We start from the raw sequence: 21061 nt of genomic DNA on the forward strand, positions 1-21061 counted from the left end.
GCATGGAATCTGAGATGGTGGGCTTATAATACCAATTCTCCTCACAGGTCAACCTCTCCTATTTAGTAATGCCTTATAAAGAGGTTTGTATGCTGCTCTCTACACACTTTCTTGTCTTTTCTTCTCTGCCACTCTGAACATTATTTTGCCAACTTTTCACACATAAAAATTTCTTCTCAGGGTATACCCATTCCTTCTAGAAATATTTCCTTTCTAGAGAGGGGAGTGTTAAGGACAGAAGTAAACATCCCAACTCGTCTACAACATAATCCACCCCTGATCATTGTACAGCCTCCATAGAAAGAGGGTGATTTGAAAGGAAGGAAAGACAGAAGGAAGGAAGGAAGGACAGAAGGAAGGAAAGGAAGGGAGGAAGAGAAGGAGGGAGGAACGAAGGAAGGAAGGAAGGAAGGAAGGAAGGAAGGAAGGAAGGAAGGAAGGAAGGAAGGAAGGAAAAGAAAACTCTACCAATAAATGACACCAAGTCCCAGCAGTAAAACAAAAGTGACAAGAAAGACCAAGACATCATATCACTTCAAAAAGTTACTAATAAAACAGTAATGGTTCCCAATGAGAACGAACTGGAAGAAATCTCAGCAAAAAATTCAAAAGAATGATTATAGCTCTGCTTGAACAACTCAGAAAAGATATGAATACAGCCCAGGAGAACAAAAACAAAGAACTAATAAAATGAGGAAATCACTACAAAATATGAAAACAGAATTCAATAAGGAAATAGAATTGTTGGAAAAAATCATATTGAAATAAGCTAGAAATGAAAAAAACACAATAATCAAATTATCTCAGTGGAAAATTGCACTAATAGAATAAATCATGTGGAAAACACAGTATTGGTACTGGAAGACAAGGTAGAGGAATTGGATCACTCAGTAAAGGTCAATGATAATTTTTTAATATGTGAATGGAACATTGAAGAACTTTGGGACACCATAAAAATTTAGAATTACGGGCAAATAAGAAGAAGAATACATACCAAAGCCATAGAAGCTAATTGTAATAAAATTAGAGAAGAAAATTTCCCAAATCTATAGAAAAAGATGTTTAACCAGGAATAACAAACACATAGAACACCGGGGCCATAGAAAAACAGGCACATACATACACACACAGACCAGGACAGAAAATAAACAACACAAAACTTCACTATGACATATTATAGCTTAAATACTAGAAACATAAAGAAAGGGCATTGAAAGCTGGGAGAAGGATGTGGTCAAGTATCTTATACAGTTGGGCCCATTAGAATAATATTTGATTATTAGACAGAAAACTTTAAAGCCAGAAAGTCCTGGTAAGATGTATTCTAAATCTTGAAATACCACAACTGTCAATCCAGACTACTATGCTCAACAAAACTAGCTATTGAAATTGAAGAAGCTCTGCAAAGCAAGCAGAAGAGGTTAATCTAAGGAGGAGAAAAAAAAACACCATAAAATCAACAAAATGGCAAGTATTAGTACATATCTTTCAGTAGTAACTCTTAACATTAATGGTCTCAATCCACCCCACTCTCAAAAGAGGTCAGTGTACTGGATTAGGAAATATAATCCATCTTTCTTGCCTCCATGAAAATATCTCACTGTTGATGATCTAAATGGCCAATAGCTAGGCAGGAGGAAGTATAGGTGGGAGAGCCAGAGAGAAAGTACTCTGGGAAGAAGAAGGGTGGAGTCACCAGCTAGACAGACAGAAAGCAAGACATACAAGAGGGCAGGTAAAAGCCAAGTCATGTGACAACATGTAGACTGATAAAAAATGGGTTAATTTAAGTTGTAAGAGCAAGTCAGTAACAAGCCTAAGCTATCAACTGGGCATTTATGATTAATAATAAGTCTCTGTGTGATTATTTGGAGCTGGCTGGTGGGACAGAAAATTCCACCTACAGTAGATAACTTCAATACCCCATTCTCACCAACACACAAGCCATCCAGAGAAAACAACAGAAAAACACTAAAATTAAATAGAATAACAAATCAAATGGACCTAACAAACTACAGGACATTCCACCCAAACACTAAAGAATATATATTCTCATTAGCAGGCTATGAAAAATTTTCCAAAAATGGCCCTATATTTAAACACAAGCAATTACTGATAAATATAGAAAAACTGAAGTAACATCCTGTAGTCCCACTGACTACAATGAGATAAAGCTAGACATCAACAGCAACAGAAACCACAAAAAGTATAGTCTCATTGAAATTAAACAACACACTATTGAATGATAAATAGACCACTGAAGAAATCAAGAAAGAAATAGAAAAATTCCCAAAATTTAATGAAAATTAAAACAAAGCACACCAAATTCTTTGGGGCAAAGTGAAGCCAGTCCTAAGAGGAAAGTTTTTAGTGGTAACTGCCTACATAAAAATAATTTGAGAGATAGGTCCCCAGACACATTCCCCTGCCTGCTTGCCTGTTTGTCTATCACCACATTCACCAACCTACCTAGCAATGACACTTCATGCAGTCTGACCTAGAACTCCAGGAAGTCACTTTAACCACACCCCATCCGGTACCATGTGGAGTCTGACCTGAAAATCCAGGTAGCTCCCACAGACCAATTTCTCCACCTGCTTTCTACTCACCTATCCACAGCATGACCTGGCACTGGTCTTGCATGAATTCTGACCCAGAATTCCAAATAGGACCCCCAGACACATTCTGCTCAACCGCCTACCTATCAGCCATCCTACTTACCATGGTACTAGAACCGTGTGAAATCTGACCTGGAACTCCAGGTAGAAGACCCCAGAAACAATCTATAAACCCACCTACCAAGAGTCCCCAGGACCAATGTAGCATTCTGAGTCCTTGGCCCAAATAAGTCACCAAATCTGGCTTCTACTACAACCACCTCCACTTGTGCCTAACCCCTGTGGAGAACCTGTAGAATCCAGTGAGCTCTCTACAAATTTCTAAGGATCACCAGAGAGAATCTCCAAGCTGACACAATATCTGTGTGAATGCTTGGACTCCAGTTAGTAGAATTGTTTAGGAAGGATTAGAACATGTGGTCATGTTGGAGATGGTATGTCACTGGGGTGTACTTGGAGGTTTCAAAAGCCCATGCCAGGCCCAGTCTCACTGTCTCTCTACTACCTGCCTATGGATCAGGATGTAAGCTTTTAACCTCTGCTTAGTGCCATACCTGCCTGCCTGCCACCATGCTCCCTATGACGATGATCATGAACTAACCCTATGAAACTATAAGCAAGTCCCCAATTAAATGATTCTTTCTATAAGTTGCCTTGGTCATGGGGTCTCTTGGCAAAAGAACAATAGCCGTGGGATGACTCATCCCTAGCAAGCTTGAGGGCCAGCTGGCCCAAACAAGTAAAAAAGATACTTTCTGAGAGCCAACCTGGGTCTGCCTAAGGGCCTTAGTAACAGTAGCTGAGACATGATCTGGAAATGACCTGGACCAATGAGAGGCAGCCATGTCACACCAGCAGGTGCATATTCATCAGACATTCCCCCAGGGTGGGGTGGAGGGTATATAAGGCTTGCCTCTTCCTGAATAAACTGACCTTGTTGTTTCAACATTCTCCCAGAGTCTGTGTTGTTGACTCTGTGCCTACTTGGCCCCCTCCCCCAAAGGGAACAACAACACAGGACCCTGTCACAAACAACTAAGGTACTAGGGATTGGGATATTGCTGTGACAATACTGACCACGCTATTGTTTAGAGCAGTAGTTCTCAATCTATGAGTGGTGAACCCTTTGGGGGTACAAACGACCCTTTCACAGGGGTCACATATCAGATATCCTGCATATTAGATATTTATTTACGTTGTGATTTATAATAGTGAAATTACAGTTATGAAGTAGCAATGAGAATAATTTCATGATTGGGGATCACCACAACATGAGAAACGGTATTAATGGGGTGCATCAGTGGGAAGGTTGAGAACCTCTGATTTAGAGGAATGTGGAAGACTTTGGGACTTTGGATTAGGAAAACAGTTGAACACTGTAAGTAGGTCTTAACAGGCCACCCTAGTAGGAGTTTAGAAGGCAGTAGTGCTGACAGCATTTTGGGCTATGGGGGCCCAGCTCAAGAGGTTTCAGATGGGAATAATAGCAACTGGACTACAGAACATGCTTGGAATATTTTGGCAAAAATTTGGCTGCTTTTTGGCCTTGTTCTAAAAATTTTCCAGAGTTCAAATTGAAGAGTTTGGAGTAATAGCAATGGCAAAGGAGATTTCAAAACAACTTAGTATTGACTGTTGTATGCTTATTAGTAACCATTTTTATGCAGATCTGTAATGAAAAAGAGCAAGCAGGCAAATAGAAACAATAAAATGTCTACTTTGAGGAGAAAAAGAGTACTAGGTAATGTAATACTGGGACTAAATTCTGTGCTCAAGGAGTTAAGTTTAAAGAAATGCCTGAAGCTAAATGAAGTTGTGCCCTCGGGGTGAAATCCCACCCAGGCTATCCTGTTTTCTATGAAATGAAAAGGCCAAGGGATTTCCCCAGCCTAAAAAATATTAACACGTTAAAGCTTATGGGAAAGGTCATTTAAAAAGGAGGCAATGTTCTAGCCCCAGAAAGCAGCAGAATTTGGCAGCTTGGCTAAATGATTCTGGATTTAAGGATACAAGTATAAAGGGGTTTGGAATCTTCCTCCACAGTTAAGGTCAGGTGTGTGGCAGAGGAGTCCCGGCATGGAGGCCCAGAGAGGCATGAAGCTGTGAACGTGCATTGGAGACCCCAAGTTGTTGCAGGTGCCAGAGCCATGGGATACCTGCCAAGGAGAACTGAATATAGAAAGTGGATACAGCTCCAGAGAGAGAAGTGTGTTGTATTCAGTAAAGCTGGAAGGAGTGGGAGATCTGAAGAGTCCTAAGAGCCTCTAGATATCAGACATAGAGATGTAGAATTTGGAATTTGCCCTGCTTGGTTTCAGTATTTCTTTGATCCAGTGTTTCTTCACTGTGTCCCCTTTCTCCCTTTTGGAATAGTAACACATATTCTATGTCATTGTATGTTGGATGTATGTGATCTGATTTTTGCTTTTACAAGGGGTTAAAGTTAAGAGTTTGCCTTAAGTATTAGAAGACACAATGAAACAGCTAATGAAATTAAAGAGAAGGTACATAAGGAAAATAAATGTCTGAGCGATGCCCAAGAAAACACAAATATAAGGCTGATGGAAATTACAAAAACAATCCAGGACTTTAAAACAGAATCCAGTGAATAAATAGAAACACTGAAAAAGACTCAAGCCAAAATGAAGATGAAATGGGACAACCCATAACTCAACTAGAAAATTCAAAGGAAAGCCTTACAAGTAGAATGAATCAAGCAGAAGGCAGACAGACTGTCAGGACTCAGAGATAAGGCAGAAGATCTAGTTCAAAAAGCAAAGGATATAAAAAATTAAAAAACACATAGGAAAGGAGCAGAGCAAACCTTCAAATGACAAGAATAAATGAGGGAGAAGAACCCCAAATCAATAGTATAGGCAAGATTTTCAGTAAGATCACAGAAGAAAATTTCACCCAATCTAAGAAAAGATATACCCATGCAAGAAGCACATAGGACACCAAATAGACAAAACCAGAAAAAAAAAACACCCCAAAGCATATCATAGTTAAAACCCTAATAATATAGAACAAAGAAAGAAATATTAAGAGCTTCAAGAGAAAAAATACAAATGACATATGTAACACGAATCCTAAATGGTCTTATAATAAAAACCCTGAGCCAGATATTGGGGTAAATGCTGAAAGATCAGAGAGACAAAGGAACAAGCCACTAGAGAAACTTCTCACCACTACCAAATCCTCAGGCTGAATGGAGGGCGAGATCCTATCTTCACGAATCCTCTGACTGAATCCTTCTGAGTCCTCAGCAGAAAGGGCTTCTAGTTCCTGTCTCCTCACACCTTACATGCCTTTCTCTGCCCAGCTATTTCACTTCTTTCCTAGTGCAAATACTGGTAGCAAAGGCATGAAATCTCAAGTGCTGGGATTAAAGGCCTGTGACTCCCAAGTACTGGGATTAAAGGTATGTGCCACCACTGCCTGGCTCTATTTCTCTCCTAGACTGAATCTATAGGCCTTGAACTCACAGAGATCTTTGCCTCCTGAGTGCTAGGATTAAAGGTATGTGCCACCATTTCCTGCCTTCTATGTTTAATCTAGTGGCTGGCTTTGTCCTCTGATCCTCAGGCAAGCTTTATTTGATACACAATATATCACCACAGACATATAAAGGAAAAACCCATCAAAATAACAGCTGATTTCTCAGTGGAAACTATGAAAGTCAGAGGAGCCTGAAGCAACAGATCCCAAGTCATAAAAGACTATGACAGATAACCTAGAGTAATACCCAGCAAAACTACCTGTCATAGGTGAAAGAATGAAAAACTTTCCATGATATAAACAGCCTAAACAAATGTATGTCCAACAAACCAAACCTAAAGGAATTACAAGAAGTATTGAATTCAGGCTGAAGAAAGGGATGAGCAAAGGAGAAAGACCATAGACAGATATAGGATGCCATAATTCCTAAAACCAAAGTACCACCGAAAACATAACACCAAAAGTCAGCAACACAATGATGGAAACTAACACAAATATTTCAATACTGACTTTAAATATGAATAGACTCAATTCTCCAATCAAAAGACATAGCCTGCCTGAATGGACCAAGAAACAGAATCAATGTATCTATTATCTACAAGAAACATACCTTAGCTTTAAAGATAGAAACAATTTTAAGAGGAAAAGGGTGGCTAAATGTACTCCAATCAAACATGTCTAGAAAATAAGCATGCATTGCTATCCTGATGTCTGACAAAATAGACTTCAATTTCAAATTAATCAGAAAAGTTAAAGAAAGACACTTCATTATAATTAAGGAAACAATTAACCAAGAAATTATTTATCCTCAACATATATGCACCAAACTCTAGTGCAACCAATTTCATTAAAAATGGAAATTAAATGGACAATTATAGAGAAAGAAGTCAAACTATCCCTGTTTCCAGAAGATAAGGACTATACATTAAAAATCCCACAAATTCTACCAGAAAATTTCTAGAAATGACAAAAAAATTAAGCAATGTGGCAGAATACAGAAGCAATTTGAACAAATCAGTAGCCTTTCTATACATCAACAACACACAAAGAAAGAGATCATGGACACACTACCATTCACAATAGCCTCAAAGAAAATAAAATATCTAGGAATGAACCTACCAAAGAAGTGAAACCTCCACAATGAAAACTTCAGGTAAGAGAGCTCCAGCAATAGCTCCATCCCACACCATGCAGCTAGGGCTGGTGGAACTCAACCAAATGTAGCCCACGCTTTCTAGCTCAAGCCCTTGAGAGGATTCCAACAATACCTGCCCACTAACCAGGAGCCCAGAAGTACCAGGCAGTTGGGCACTATTATGATCTCTTTGTGAGGAGAAAGCATGGTCCTATCCGGTGTCATGACAGACTGAGTGGGACAAGGAAACCCACACGCAGGCCTGGGGCGGTCTGCCATGGGCTCTGAGGAGAAAACACGAGTCCACCCTGCACCTTGCTGTGCCAGGCAGAATGGCACTATTATGGTAAGCAAACGTATGGTGTGGTATGGGAGAAAGAGGCAAAATGGCTCCTGTCCTGTGGACAGAGGCATATCAGAAGAGGTAAAAGTGGTGAGGAGGGGGCTGACATGGGTGGCTTGATTGCTGCCCAGGACCATAGTGAGGTCTGGGCCTGGGCTGCTGCAGGGGCCCATGTCTGGGTTCATGGCCCTGATGCAGCCACATTTTCTGTTGATGTTGGTGGCTCCTGATAACACCAAAGGCTGAAAATATAGGACTGTACAAAGTTGGCCCCATCCTTCACTGGCTATAATACTAGGGAGAACTGGTCCTGCCCCTCACCAGCTGCAGCACTTGGGAGAGCAGGCCCTGCACCTCACTTGTTGGAGGTGTGGGTGAGCCAGCCCCAAAGCTGTGAGCATGGGAGAACTGTACCCACTATGTGTCTGTTATGTGGCAGTATAGGCAAGAAAGAGATGTACCCCTTACCCTTCTCCCTTCTCTGCCTGCAACAGATGAGGGAGCCAACCCTCCCTCTTACCAGCTGCAGCACTCAGGAAAGCAGGCCCTGCTCCTCACCAGGGCAGCACAGTAGAATTGACCCTGTTGGCAGAGGCAGGGGTGAGCTGGCCTTAAAGGTGTGAGAGTGGGATAGCTGGCCACACCCCCTCATCAGCCATGTAGTGGAGAGAGCCAGGAAAAGATGCCCTCCCCACCTTGCCCCTGCCCCCTGTGATGGGCAAGGGAGCTGACCCTCCCCCTTACCAGCTGCAGCACTCAGGAAAGTGGGCCCTACACCTCACCTGGGCAGCACAGCAGAGCTGAACCTATTGACAGGGGTGCAGGTGAACCACCCCTGAGACCGTGAACATAGATCTGGCCCTGCCCCTCATCTGCCATATGATGGTGTGGGTGGGAAGAGATGTCCCCCTCACCACCTGTGTCACAAGAACAGAAAAGCTGTCCTTGCCCCTGCACCAGATGCAGCACTTGGGAGAATGGCCCCTGCACCTTGCCTGGGCAACAAAGTAGAGCTGGCACTGATTGTCTAGGTGTGGGAGAACCGACCCTGAGGGTGTGAAAGCAGGAGAACTGGCCCTGTCCCTTGTTCATTGCTACAAGGGTGACCTAGCCAGGGCAATGCTAGAGAGCTCACCCTGGTGGTAAAGACAGGGGAGAGCTGGCAGACTGACCAACCCTGTAACTATCCAGGCCCAGAACCAGGATTATGAATTGGCCCACCTCAACATCCACCCCATTTATGATCTGCAGGAGCATGTGAAGGGGCCAGTTCTGGAGACCCAAAGCTGCAGGATCTCCATGGCACAGGACAACAACAGGATATGCAAGAAGAGTCCCAGTGAAGGCCCAGCATTGATAGTGTAGCAGAAACTAGAGGTCTCAAAGCAGACCAATGACTCTTTGCACTGAACACTTGCAAGATATAGGGACAAAAGAGTTTACTGCATGACTGTGCTACACTACAGCTTCCATGATGAGATTTTTCCTTTTTTCCATTTTTTTCTTTTAAATTTTATTTTATTTGTGGGGGAGGGTTGCAAGGGAAGATGGTGGATACTAAGGATCGGGGGAAATTAATCTGATTGAGACACATGATGTGAAAGACACAAAGAATAAATAAAAATAAAGTAAAAAAAAACAACTTCAAACTGCTGAAGAAAGAGGCATGTTCATGGATTTATAGAATTAATATTGTAAAAATGACCATTTTTCTAAAAAGCTGTTTACAGACTCAATATAATCCCTATCTCACTCAACACAGAAATAGAAAAAAATCTATTCTAAAATTCAACTAGAACCACAGAAGACTAAGGATAGCCAAAACAATCCTGAACAAAAAGAATAATTCTGAAGGGATTACAAAACATTATGATACTGGTCCAAAAACAGACATGTAGACCAATGAAATAAAACCGAAGACCCAAACATGAGTACATGTAACTTCAGCCATTTATAGTTGACAAAGATGCCAAAAACATAAGCCGAAGAGAAGTGGTGCAGAACAACTGGACATCCACATGCAACAGAATGACATTAGACCTGTATCTATCACCTTGAACAAAATCTAACTTTAAATGGATCAAAGACCTTAATGTGAAACCTGAAACATTGGAACTGCTAGAAGAAAACATTAGCAATACCCCACTAAAAACTCAGTCAAAAGATCATGAATGGGAAGGCTATAGGCCCTAGGAATAATGTACTATTTTGATTTCACTAGATGGTCATATTTTCAAAGTGCCTTATAAAGATTTATGTTTGTGTAAATAGATCTGTGCTGATGTTAACCTGGATTGAGAAGCTTTTTGTTTATTTATCTGCAGTGAAAAATGCAGAGACTCGTAACTGATCAAAGTGCCGAGAATAAGTAACTGTCAGCATTCAGGTTGAGATAGGTTATCTATAGCAAACTCCTCCCTTCCACGTCTGAGGAAACATCACAGAAGATGATGCTGAAAGAATGTAAGAGCTAGAGAGCTAGAGGATGGGGAGGAGTTATGAAATGCTGTCTTCTGGAGATGACGTGGCTATTTCATACAGCAACTCACGGCAGCTTTGGTCGCCTGCACAACACCTCTACATGATGAAACCAGCCCAAACTCCAGCTGGTTGATTGGTTGATAGATGGGGAAGGACTGCCCTGGGTCACTTTGCAGATGTGGTGGCTGCTGGTAGACTGTCCTTGCCCTAATGGTTGACCCTGAACCCATGCACAGATACTCAACATGAATTTGACTCAGGGGGTATTATCATTATTATTAATAATATAAAAGAATACATGGAGTTGGGAGGAAGATGGGTTTGGGGTCCTGGGGAGTTGGAGAGAGGAAGTAGGGGGTATATATGATCAAAATATGTTGTATGCATGTATAAAATTCTCAAAGAATAAGTAAAAATATTATGTTAAAGCTAATAAGGAAAGTCTCTAAATTTGTACGTGAATTACTAGCATGATTGTCAGCCTTTCCTGTAATTCCAGAGAACAAGGTCTGTTCTTTTACATACCTCATATACATAGCTATGAAAATGTTCTGACTACCTGGTAGTGTGAAGTAGCCCATTAGATATTGTAGGCCTGGGGCACTTGGAGCTGCCCACTCCCTAATTTAGAACTTGTACAATCAAGGTCTAAAACTAATTATTAGTCAAAAGAATGAGACTTGAGTCATACCATTAACAGATAATTATCTAAACCTTCTTCCAGGAGCCCTAAACCTAGGAGGATTACTAGCTATTGGACATCCTCATAAAGGACAAAAATAGCCCCATGTCCCTTTCTCCACTAGTCTCTTTTCTCCAAACAGACTGCCAATACCCTGAAGGTGAAAAGGCCCTCAGAAAAAGCTATCTGTTCTAGAAATAGTGTAAATTTGGCCTAAAACACAGGTTGCACACTGACCACTTTGTCCATTGTTCACTCGGACCCTTTAACAATAGGTTATACTACAAAGTGATTCCTGTGGCCACTATCCACTTTCATCCCCTTGACAACACGCTCCACTTTAATCTGTAATAAATACTTGCTATTTCCTAAACTATGCTCTGTATATCTCATCTGAGTTCCTTCATTATAGATCATGGGAACCAGGAAGAAAAGATCCCAGTGTTAGAACAACAGCAAAAATGTAAAATTAGTTAAGGCAAGTTAATTTTGAGATCACACTTTTTTTGTTCTGAATTATATGACTTTTTGTTTAAATGATATAATAAACAGATCTATCATTAAAATAAAATATTTATGTATATAAATAATTTAATTAAAATTATTTGAATCAAATTAAGTATAACCAACAAGGTAATTATTTATGAAGCACACCAGATACACCATTTCATCACAACTTGTCAGAAAGAAAAATATAACGACAGACCCAACAAAACAAATCATAAGGTAGACCTTTTCTTGTCACACATTTGCATAGCTGTGTATGAGGTTAAATAATGCTATAAAATATACTACATATTAAAGATCAAACCTTCAGACAGTATTTCTTCAGAAACAAAATTACAAGACAGCTCATAATAAAACTGTCTAATGACTCAAGAGTATAAATGTCACCATTTTAAAGTAGGAGAAAATGTCAAAGTCTCAGCTTATATACACTAGTTCAGGAATGGAACATAATGTACTCCACCTGTCCAGCCAGTATACGCAGAGCAATCGTGAGGATCAGCTGTCTTCAGTCCTTCTTCCATTTGCTGAAGAAGATCTTTGATTTTGGTCTGGATACGCTTTGTGAAGTTAGGAACAATCTAAAAATTAAAGGAAGAAATAAATTAAATTGTACAAGAAGAGAACTTCATGGAAGCAGTGGAAAGCTGCTCTGGACACAACAGAAAAAATGGCCTTATTTGGCACATCTCAGGTACCCAGAGTCTATTCTGGCTTTTTGGAGTTAATGTTTTAATGAAACAATGCCATATACGATACGGATTACCATTCACAAATAGTATCATAAAGAATAATTTATAGAAATCAAGGACAGAGAAGAACAGAAAAGCAAAGGAACAAAAGATCTGACTACACAAACATTTTTGATCATATAAAGAACATAAGAAAAACTGGGTGATAGTAGTTCAGATCGCCAACTTGACTTGATTTAGAGTCACCTAGGAGACATGCCAATGAGTGTGTCTGTGAGGACAACTCTAAACAGGTTTAACGGAGAGGAAACCTACCCTAAGTGTGGGTGGCACCAACCCAGGAACTAGGTTCCGTAACTAGGTTCGAAAGGGAAAAGGAGAAAGTCAGCTGAATGCCAGCGTTCTTCTTGCTCCGTGACCGAGGACTCAATGTGACAAGCCATCTCAAACTTTCACTCTCCCAGAACATGTTCTTGCCATGATTCTTAAAGAAAAATAGCAAACAAAGCCTGACGTGGTAGGTGAAGACAAAGAGCTCAGTGCCGGTTTTAGCTATATAGTAAGTTCAAGGCTACCCTGGGCTCTGCCAGGCCCTGCCTCAAATTAAAAACGACAAACAAATAAAAGGCTCCTCCTGTCCCATCCACTGTCCGACTATCCCCTTTTGGTCAGGGACTGCACACCCACAAACTCTCAAGGTCCTTTCAACCCATGTGCCATTGGACAACCTCGGTGAGGTCAGAGACTGTATGCCCACCAGCTCACACATGCACTTGGGACATCCCAGTGAGACCAGATAATGTACCCACTCACCTAGTAATTTCCACCACCCCCACATCCCATCAGACCAAGCCTTTGAGGCCAGAAATGCTTGCCTGTACCTGGAGTCTCACCAATCCATAGAGCCTTGAAACACCCCCATGAAAAGAAACCTGGTCCCCTGGCTCACACTGATCTGTGCCCCATCAACAAAGATTCCGTTGAGGTTCGAGACTATTCTACAACTAACTAAGCAAGATCATTTAGCTGTAACTACAGCTACTTACCTACAAGTAAACACTCAACAATTTCTCTACAACTTAATTTCACATAGTACCTAACCAAGCCAAAAGAAGCTAAGTCCACAAAGAACACAAAGCACAAACACACACTGAACACAGAAGTGCCAGGAACTCATTCAAAAAGGTAAGAGGAACCCACATGCAGAATAAGTTCCAAATAGAAGCACCACCCAGAAAAAGTCTGAACCAAAGACAGAGCAGAGCCAAAACCAAATCAGGAGTAAGGGCCAGAAATGGAACACGACATGGACACTCATCCAGAATAGTCCTTAGAAATAGAGAATATAATAAGTACGAGACCATCCAACACAGAGGAACTCCTGGCAGTGAGTCAAGACTTCTAGGAAGTAGAAAAAGAATATGCAGAATGTCAGGTAAAACCAAGCAATCAGGGGTCCTACTGCTGGAGTCAGTAAGTTACCCTAGGGGAAGGTCTAGTGATACGTCATGGTACCTTGAATATGGTTTGAATATGGAAAATGACAACTTAACTAGTCTTCATTACAAACATACCCACCTAAAAGAAGAAATGATACCTAACAAATAACAACCAAATAACAAATTCCTGAGTAAAAGTCCCAGTGCATAAAAACAGCTGCAAACAAGACACCAGAGGATGGGAAGATCCCCTGTGCTCACAGACAGGTAGAATTAATAGAGTAAAAATGGCCATCCTACCAAAAGCAATCTACAAATTCAGAATTCTAAGATAATTTTTCATAGAAACTTAGAAAACAATTTTTAACTTCATATGGAAATACAAAATTGAGGATGGCTAAACAATCCTGAATAATAAAAGAACTACTGTTCAGTATTGCTATCCCTGACCTCAAACTGTACTATGGAGATATAGTAATCAAAACAGCACGGTATTGGCATAAAAACAGACATGTTGATTACTGGAATCAAATTGAAGACCCAGATATGAATCCTATGGACAATCAAGACCCAGATATGAATCTTATGGACATCTGAGGTTTGATAAAGAAGTACATAGTGAAAAAAAAGACAGCATCTTCAACAAATGTTGCTTGCCAAACAGGATGGCTGCATATAGAAATATGCAAATAGACCAATGCTTATCACCATGCACAAAACTCAACTTCAGATAGATCATAGATCTCAACCTAAGGTCAGATATACTGAACCTGATAGAAGAGAAGAAAGTGGCAAATAGTCTTGAACTCATTGGCACAGGAAAGGGATTTCTGAACAGGACACAATATCACAGGCACTAAGAATAACAATGAATGATACTTCATGAGGTTGAAAAGCTTCTGCACAGCATTTGGACAATGCAGCAGCTTACAGAATGGGAAAATATCTTTATCAATTATTCATCTAATAGGTTGGTATCTAAAACATATAAAGAAAAATTGAACATTAAGAAAACAACTGAATTAAAAAATGAGATACATAATTAACCAGAGATTTCTCAAAGATGAAACACAAATGACCTAAAAACACTTAAATATTCAACATCTTTAACCACCAGGGAAATGCAAATCAAAACCACATTTTATGTTACACCAGTCTGATGGCCAAAATCAATAAACAAATGATAGCAGATGCTGATGAGAATGCAAGAAAAATGTAAGACTTACTTAAAACAATCTTGAGCAATAAGCAATGCTGGAGGGATTACCACTCCAGATATCAAGTTATATTATAGAGCCACAGTAATAAAAATATCATCTTATTGCATAAAAACAGACATACAGACCAATAAACAAAATAGTGTATGTATACACATAACTACAGCCACCTGATATTTGACAAACATACACTGGAGAAAAGATAGCATCTTCCAAAAATGGTTCTGGGAACACTGGATGTCCACATGTAGAAGAATGAAATTAGACCCTATCTATCACCATGCACAAGCCTAACTCCAAATGGATCAATGACTTCACTGTGAAACCTGAAATACTTAAACTCCTAGGGGGAAAAACACACAAACAAATGAACACTATAGGCACTACCTTACATGAAACAGGTGTAAGAAAGGACTTTCTGAATAGGACTCCATTTGCCCAGGAATTGAGGCCAACAACTGACAAGAGAAACATCACATAACTAAAAAGCTTCTGGAAAGTTAAGGAAACAAGCAAGCAAGCAATAAAGAAGCTCACAGAGTGGGCAAGAATCTTTGCCAGCTATACAGCTGACAGAGGATTAATATCCAGAATGTACAAAGAACTCTAAATATTGTAGAATATTTCTTTATACTGTGTCAATATATGTCACTATGATTAGTTTAATAAATAATTTAAAGCCAATAGCTGAACAGGATAAGGTTAGGTAGGAGAGCCAAACTGAGAATGCTGGAAGGAAGAAGGGCAGAGTCAGGAGTCATCAGCAGACTTAGAGAGAAGCAAGATGGGCATTCCATACTGAAAAAAGGTACTAAGCCACGTGGCAAAGCACAGATAAGAAATATGGGTTAATTTAAAATGTAAGAGTTAGTTAGTAACAAGCCTGAGCTATTGGCCGAGCATTTATAATTAATATTAAGACTCTGAGTGGTTATTCAGAGCAGCTGGCAGCACAGGAAAACTCTGCCTACAAAATACAGAGAATAAAAATAAATAAATCAATTAAAAAACAGACTATGGATCTGAATAGAGTTCTCAAAAGAATAAATAAAAATGACAAAGAAATATCTTTAACATGTTCATTGTTCTTAGCAACTAGGGAAATAGAAATTAAAACAACTTTGAGATTTCATCTTACCCTAGTCAGTACAGTTAACATCAACAAAACCACCTACAACAAATGCTGGAGAGGATGTAGGGAAACAGGAACCCTCAACCACAGCTGGTGGGAGTGCAAACTGATGCAACCACTATGAAAATCAGGGTGGAAAAATCTCAGAAAGCTAACAATAAATCTCCCATATGACCCAGTTAGGCCACTTCTTGGCATATGCCCCAAGGACTCCACATCCTACTCTATAGATCCTTGCTTAACCATGTTCATTGCCACTCTACTTAAAATAGCTAGGGAATGAAAATAACCCAAATGTCCTTAAACCAATGAATGTATAATAAAAATGGTCTATATACAAGATGGACTACTATTCAGCTATAAATAAAAATGGCATTGTGACATTTGCAGATAAGTGGATAGAGCTAGAAATAGGGGGTGCAATAGTGGCACTCAAATTTTAGAGGAAACCAACAGTTGTCTAAGTGAACTTAAGGCCTGTTCAACAGGTGGGAAATCATGACTAGTACTGGAAATCCTGGAAACTACTTGGGAATAGTGAAGTCATGGATCTTCAGAGAGAGACTACTACCACTTTACTAAACGAGCATAATTCCTAACTGCATTCTGAATATTTATCCTTACACTCACAGATAGCTCCCACCTGTTATCAAAGAAGCTTCTTTGAAGCAGATGGAGAGCATTACATAAAGCTGTAACTGGTCAAAATGTGGAGAATAACTGGTTATGAAGTCCTAGTCCTCATGGATATGCACATCCCAACTCCTGTGCCTAAGGCTCATAGAACATCATGGGATAAGAGAAGGAAACATTGTAAGAGCCAGAGGAACAGGGAATCTGCTGTGAGACTGTGTTACAGAGCCAAAAACAGAGTTCAGATACCATTGTTTTGACCAGGAGCAGGGGAGATAGGGTAAAAGTCATGTCTTTCAAGTTGTGTATAGAGGTCAGAGAAACAGCAAGAAGGCCCAGTGTCAACACAAAACACAGTTCTCACCTCAAAAACAGTAAGAGATCATTTATACTAGAGCCAAATATGAGTGGCCATGGCCCGGGGACACAGCTTCAGGTTCCCTCAAATACTATGTCCCACTGCAGAAATGTTAATGTGGGATTTTTATTAGTTACAGAACACAGTTATAAATCAAAGTATTTATCAAACACCTCAGAGTAGAGGTCATAGGCAGACTGATTACAATAAAGAGGGGGAAACTCTTAGCTTTTAGATTGATGAAAGCCAGTGGTCTGCAAAAAAACATGTTGTAAGGTTTCTTTTCCTGCTGTAAACTTCAGTTCACACTTTCCATATTAGCTAGGCATCACAATTTGTGTGTGTAAAGGCCAAATTCTGCTTGGTGTCCCACAGTTCTAGGAAGGCTCATCTAGGGTCAGGTAAAGGGGATGACTGAGCAAGGAAGTAGACAGTAGCAGAGAGAAAAATTTGGTAAAAGCTTTAATAGAAAAATCTCTGGATCCTATCATCAAATCTACAGGACATAATGATCAAGATATGAGGTTTTACTTTTTCCTCTATATCTTGTAACCAGATGTTTTCTGTCCCGACTACCTGTTCTCAAACACCCAGAAGCCGCTTCCCAAATTACCACACAGAGGCTTATATGAATTATAAATGCTCAGCTGATTACTCAGGCTTGTTACTAGTTAACTCTTACACTTAAGGTAACTCATAAGTCTTATATATGTTTAGTCACATGGCTTGGTACCTTTTCTCGTATGACATTCTCATCATGCTTTTCTGAGTTTGTCAGCAACTCTCTGACTCCACCTTTCTTGTTCTCAGAATTCCCCTAGTCTGGCTCTTGTGTGTAGATGAAATTCTAAAGTCTTAGTAAATAAGAAATGCAGAACCAAATACAGAGTTAAAGCCTAAGAGATCAGACCACTAGTGAAGCCCAAGACTACCTTTAGCTCACCAGTTGCTGCCGTCTCTTCCCCTAAGAGAGAGACCTTCTCCTGTGTGACTTGTCTTTTTACTGCCTTTCTGTTCTACCTTCTCATTGGCTCTAAACCCAACCACATGATTTCCTCATCACTGCCTGTCTATACAGACCTCCAGGTTCTCTGGTTGGTACTGGGATTAAAGGTTAGGGTCACCGCTTGGCTGTGTCCTTGACTACGCTGAGACTCTGCCTGCCATGTGATCGGATTAAGGGCGTGTGCCACCACCAGACTTCTGCTAAATGGCTTGCTTTTAGCTCTGATCCCCAGGCAATTTTATTTATTAATATACAAATAAAATCCCATTTCAGCACAAATAAAATATCACCATACTTGTGCTCAATCTCTTCATCAGCTTTTTATTAGCAAATGACAGTAATACATCATATTTACAGTATAGAAAAGGACTGTTCCACAGCAGTATCTGACATAATATTTATATGTGAGATATAGTATGTGTTTTATATATCAATTTAAAACACAGTATAGCCTAAGAAAGTAGAGGTAATGCATGAGTGGCATAGCTAACAACAGCCAACCCTCTGTATGTGTTACATACTCCTTCACCAGAATGCATGCTCAGTTCCCCCATGTCTACAGTCATCTGTACCCTATCAAGGACTTCATTTGTTTGGAAGAACTTATTATTTTAAATATTAGTTTTTCTGTTGCCCAGTATGATTTTATATCTATAACTTCACGTGGAGTGGCTAGCTTTCATTTTTATGAGCAATTGGTATTTGATACTACATTATTATAATTCCTACTTTTGGGTACTAAATTGATTTGTTTTATTACCTTGCTATTACACAAGATTTTAGTTTCAGGAAGTAAATGGACAGTTATATCACAGGAGAAATTAGGTTAAAACAGTATTTAGAATTATTTTCTTTTAACAAAATTGTCTTTCCCCGTGTACTAAGCATGACCAACAGTAGTAGAAAATAGGTCAGACCTCTAGAAATCTTAACTTTATAGGCCCTGCATAAATAAAAATTATTTTTATCTTAGTTTCTTCCTATCTTTTTGTAGTAAAATATGAATTTATTGAATTAATATTTAAACCCTTACTAAATGTACTATAGAACAATTTAAATATTCAATCAAGAACTATCAACTTCTAAGATCTAAACACCACAGATATTGATACTATTAGATACCAGTGTCTTTTATATAATTTGGATAAGAAGAGTTAACCTAATCTTTCTGCATCTCTAACTAGTGTAAATGGAGTTTTAACTATTTAACTTTATCAAACATCTGAGGATGTTAAAATGCCATTAACAGTGTTTAATTCACTGCATCTTAATATTTTAACATTATTAGAAACATAGCAATCCAGTAATTGGTTAGACCCAATAATTTTTCTTTTCTTCTTTAAGGAAAAAAGGTGTATTTGTCTAAGGTTGATTTAAAAATATAGATATCCAAGGATGGAGAGATGGCTCTGCAGTTAAGAGCACTGCTTGCTCTTTCTGAGAACCAAGGTTTGATTCCTAACACCCATATGATGGCTCACAACCTTCTGTAACTCCATTCCCAGGGGAGACTCAACCTCCTCTCTTGGCTTCTGCAGGCACCAGGCACACACATGGTACACAGACATACATGCAGACAAAACATCCATACACATAAATAAGTAAAAATTAAAAAAAAATTAATATAGGTATTATAATCCAAAATTGGGAGGGGGTATAAAACATGTTTTTGTCTACTTAAAACCTGTATTTCTCTTATCCAAATTATACTGAATAATGAGAAATTTCTTTTACAATGGCAGTGAAAGCATTAGAATCTTTTTTTTTTTAACATGAAAACTAAGTTCAAGTAAGGTAGGGTTTTGGGGTAAGCAAATAGTAATTACAAAAATAAATAATAAAAGGACAATTTTTTTCTTACAAAATTTAGCAATAATGCCTCTGATAGGAATTATTTTAATACAATTTTTTTTCTATTGTTTAATAAGAGGACATAATAGTATCCATTTTGTAAAATTACTAAAATCAAGATTAGTCTTACTTTTATTACTTAGGAGCGTACCAAGCTAAATATGAACTACCTTAAATTCCAAGTGTATAAATATAAAAAAATTAAGAAATGCAAAGTGAGAATTAGAAAAGTTTAGTGACGGGATACAATGCAGTGGAAGATGAGTGCCATCCAGCTTTTTTGAATTTCACAGGAATGTGTCTTCAGAAGATGACACAAATTTCAAGTGAAGGGCCTAATAAGAGTTCTTTTCATCCTGGCTGAATGGAGTCCTGGCTGTGGTATCTTTGATTTCAGTTGATGAAATCACCTAGTTTTCTTCTCATCTTGGGAGCTCCCCATGGAGAAACACTGTAACCAATTTTAACTTCTAATTATCTCATTTAAAAACAACCCTTATAATAGTATTCATCTCCCTTTAATAGAGATGGCTCCTATATAATTATTTGCTTCATTGCACGTCTGCGCATCGTGTCTGTGCGGTGCCTGTAGAGTCTGGAGGAGAGCAACCAGTCCTTTGGGACTAGAGTTACAGGTGGTTGTGAGCCACCATAAGGGTGCTGGGAATTGAACCTAGGTTCTCTAGCCAATGCTCCCAATATCTCTCCAGGCCCTCTCATGTAGTTTTTACTTAAAATTTTAAAATAGCTTTAGTGCTTACTTCATATAGACATAAGAATATTGTTTAAAAGTGTTATATCTCAGATTTAGAAGAACTAATAGAAATATCTTAGGCCGAGGAGGTCAAAGGCTTGAGTTGACTTTTATAATTAGTGGTAGTTGTTTAGTCATCAATTTACATGAATGAAGATAATCAGAATCACAGTGTAACTTTTTTATATAATGGGCCAAGTATAGATCTAAATATTTGTCCCACAGAATAAGTTTGTGATTACTAAATAATTTTAATAAAATAAGTTTTTTTCTTACAAAATTTAGCAGTAATGCCTCTGGTAGGAATTATTTTAATACGATTTTTTCTATTGTTAATGTAGTAGTAATCTAGTAAGTGGAAGCTTTACCCAATAGAAAAACATATTGTATTAAGTTTGGTTTATGCTGATGTGATAAACACCACGGCCTAAAGCAAGTTGGTTAGGAAAGGGTTTATCTTACAGCCTTTAAGTCCATCATGAAGGGAAGTCAGGGCACACACTTAAGGCCGGAACCTAAGCTCTGTGGGGGAGGAAATGGATGAAGACATCTCATTTATAACCAAGTGTTCTAATGTCTCTCGCTCCCTACACATTGTCTAGCTCTGAGTTTGTATTTATTTCCATCTACTGCTGGAAAAAGCTGATGATGGCTGAGCAATAAATAATACATTGATCTATGAGTATAATATAACGTTGTTAGGGATCACTTAGTT

The 21061-nt window shown here is 39.0% G+C and overlaps 1 protein-coding gene across 1 annotated transcript in view; it reads right to left on the reverse strand.

Moving 5' to 3' along the window:
- The window catches only part of Lancl2 (LanC like glutathione S-transferase 2), a 60015-nt gene that overhangs the window by 22343 nt on the left and 16611 nt on the right, over positions 1 to 21061 (reverse strand). The window contains exon 2 of the mRNA XM_059257892.1: positions 11728 to 11845. Within this exon, the coding sequence (XP_059113875.1) occupies positions 11728 to 11845 (118 nt within the window). The remainder of the gene's footprint in view (positions 1 to 11727; positions 11846 to 21061) is intronic.

Source organism: Peromyscus eremicus, chromosome 3 (assembly GCF_949786415.1).
Source record: "Peromyscus eremicus chromosome 3, PerEre_H2_v1, whole genome shotgun sequence".
NCBI lineage: Eukaryota > Metazoa > Chordata > Mammalia > Rodentia > Cricetidae > Peromyscus > Peromyscus eremicus.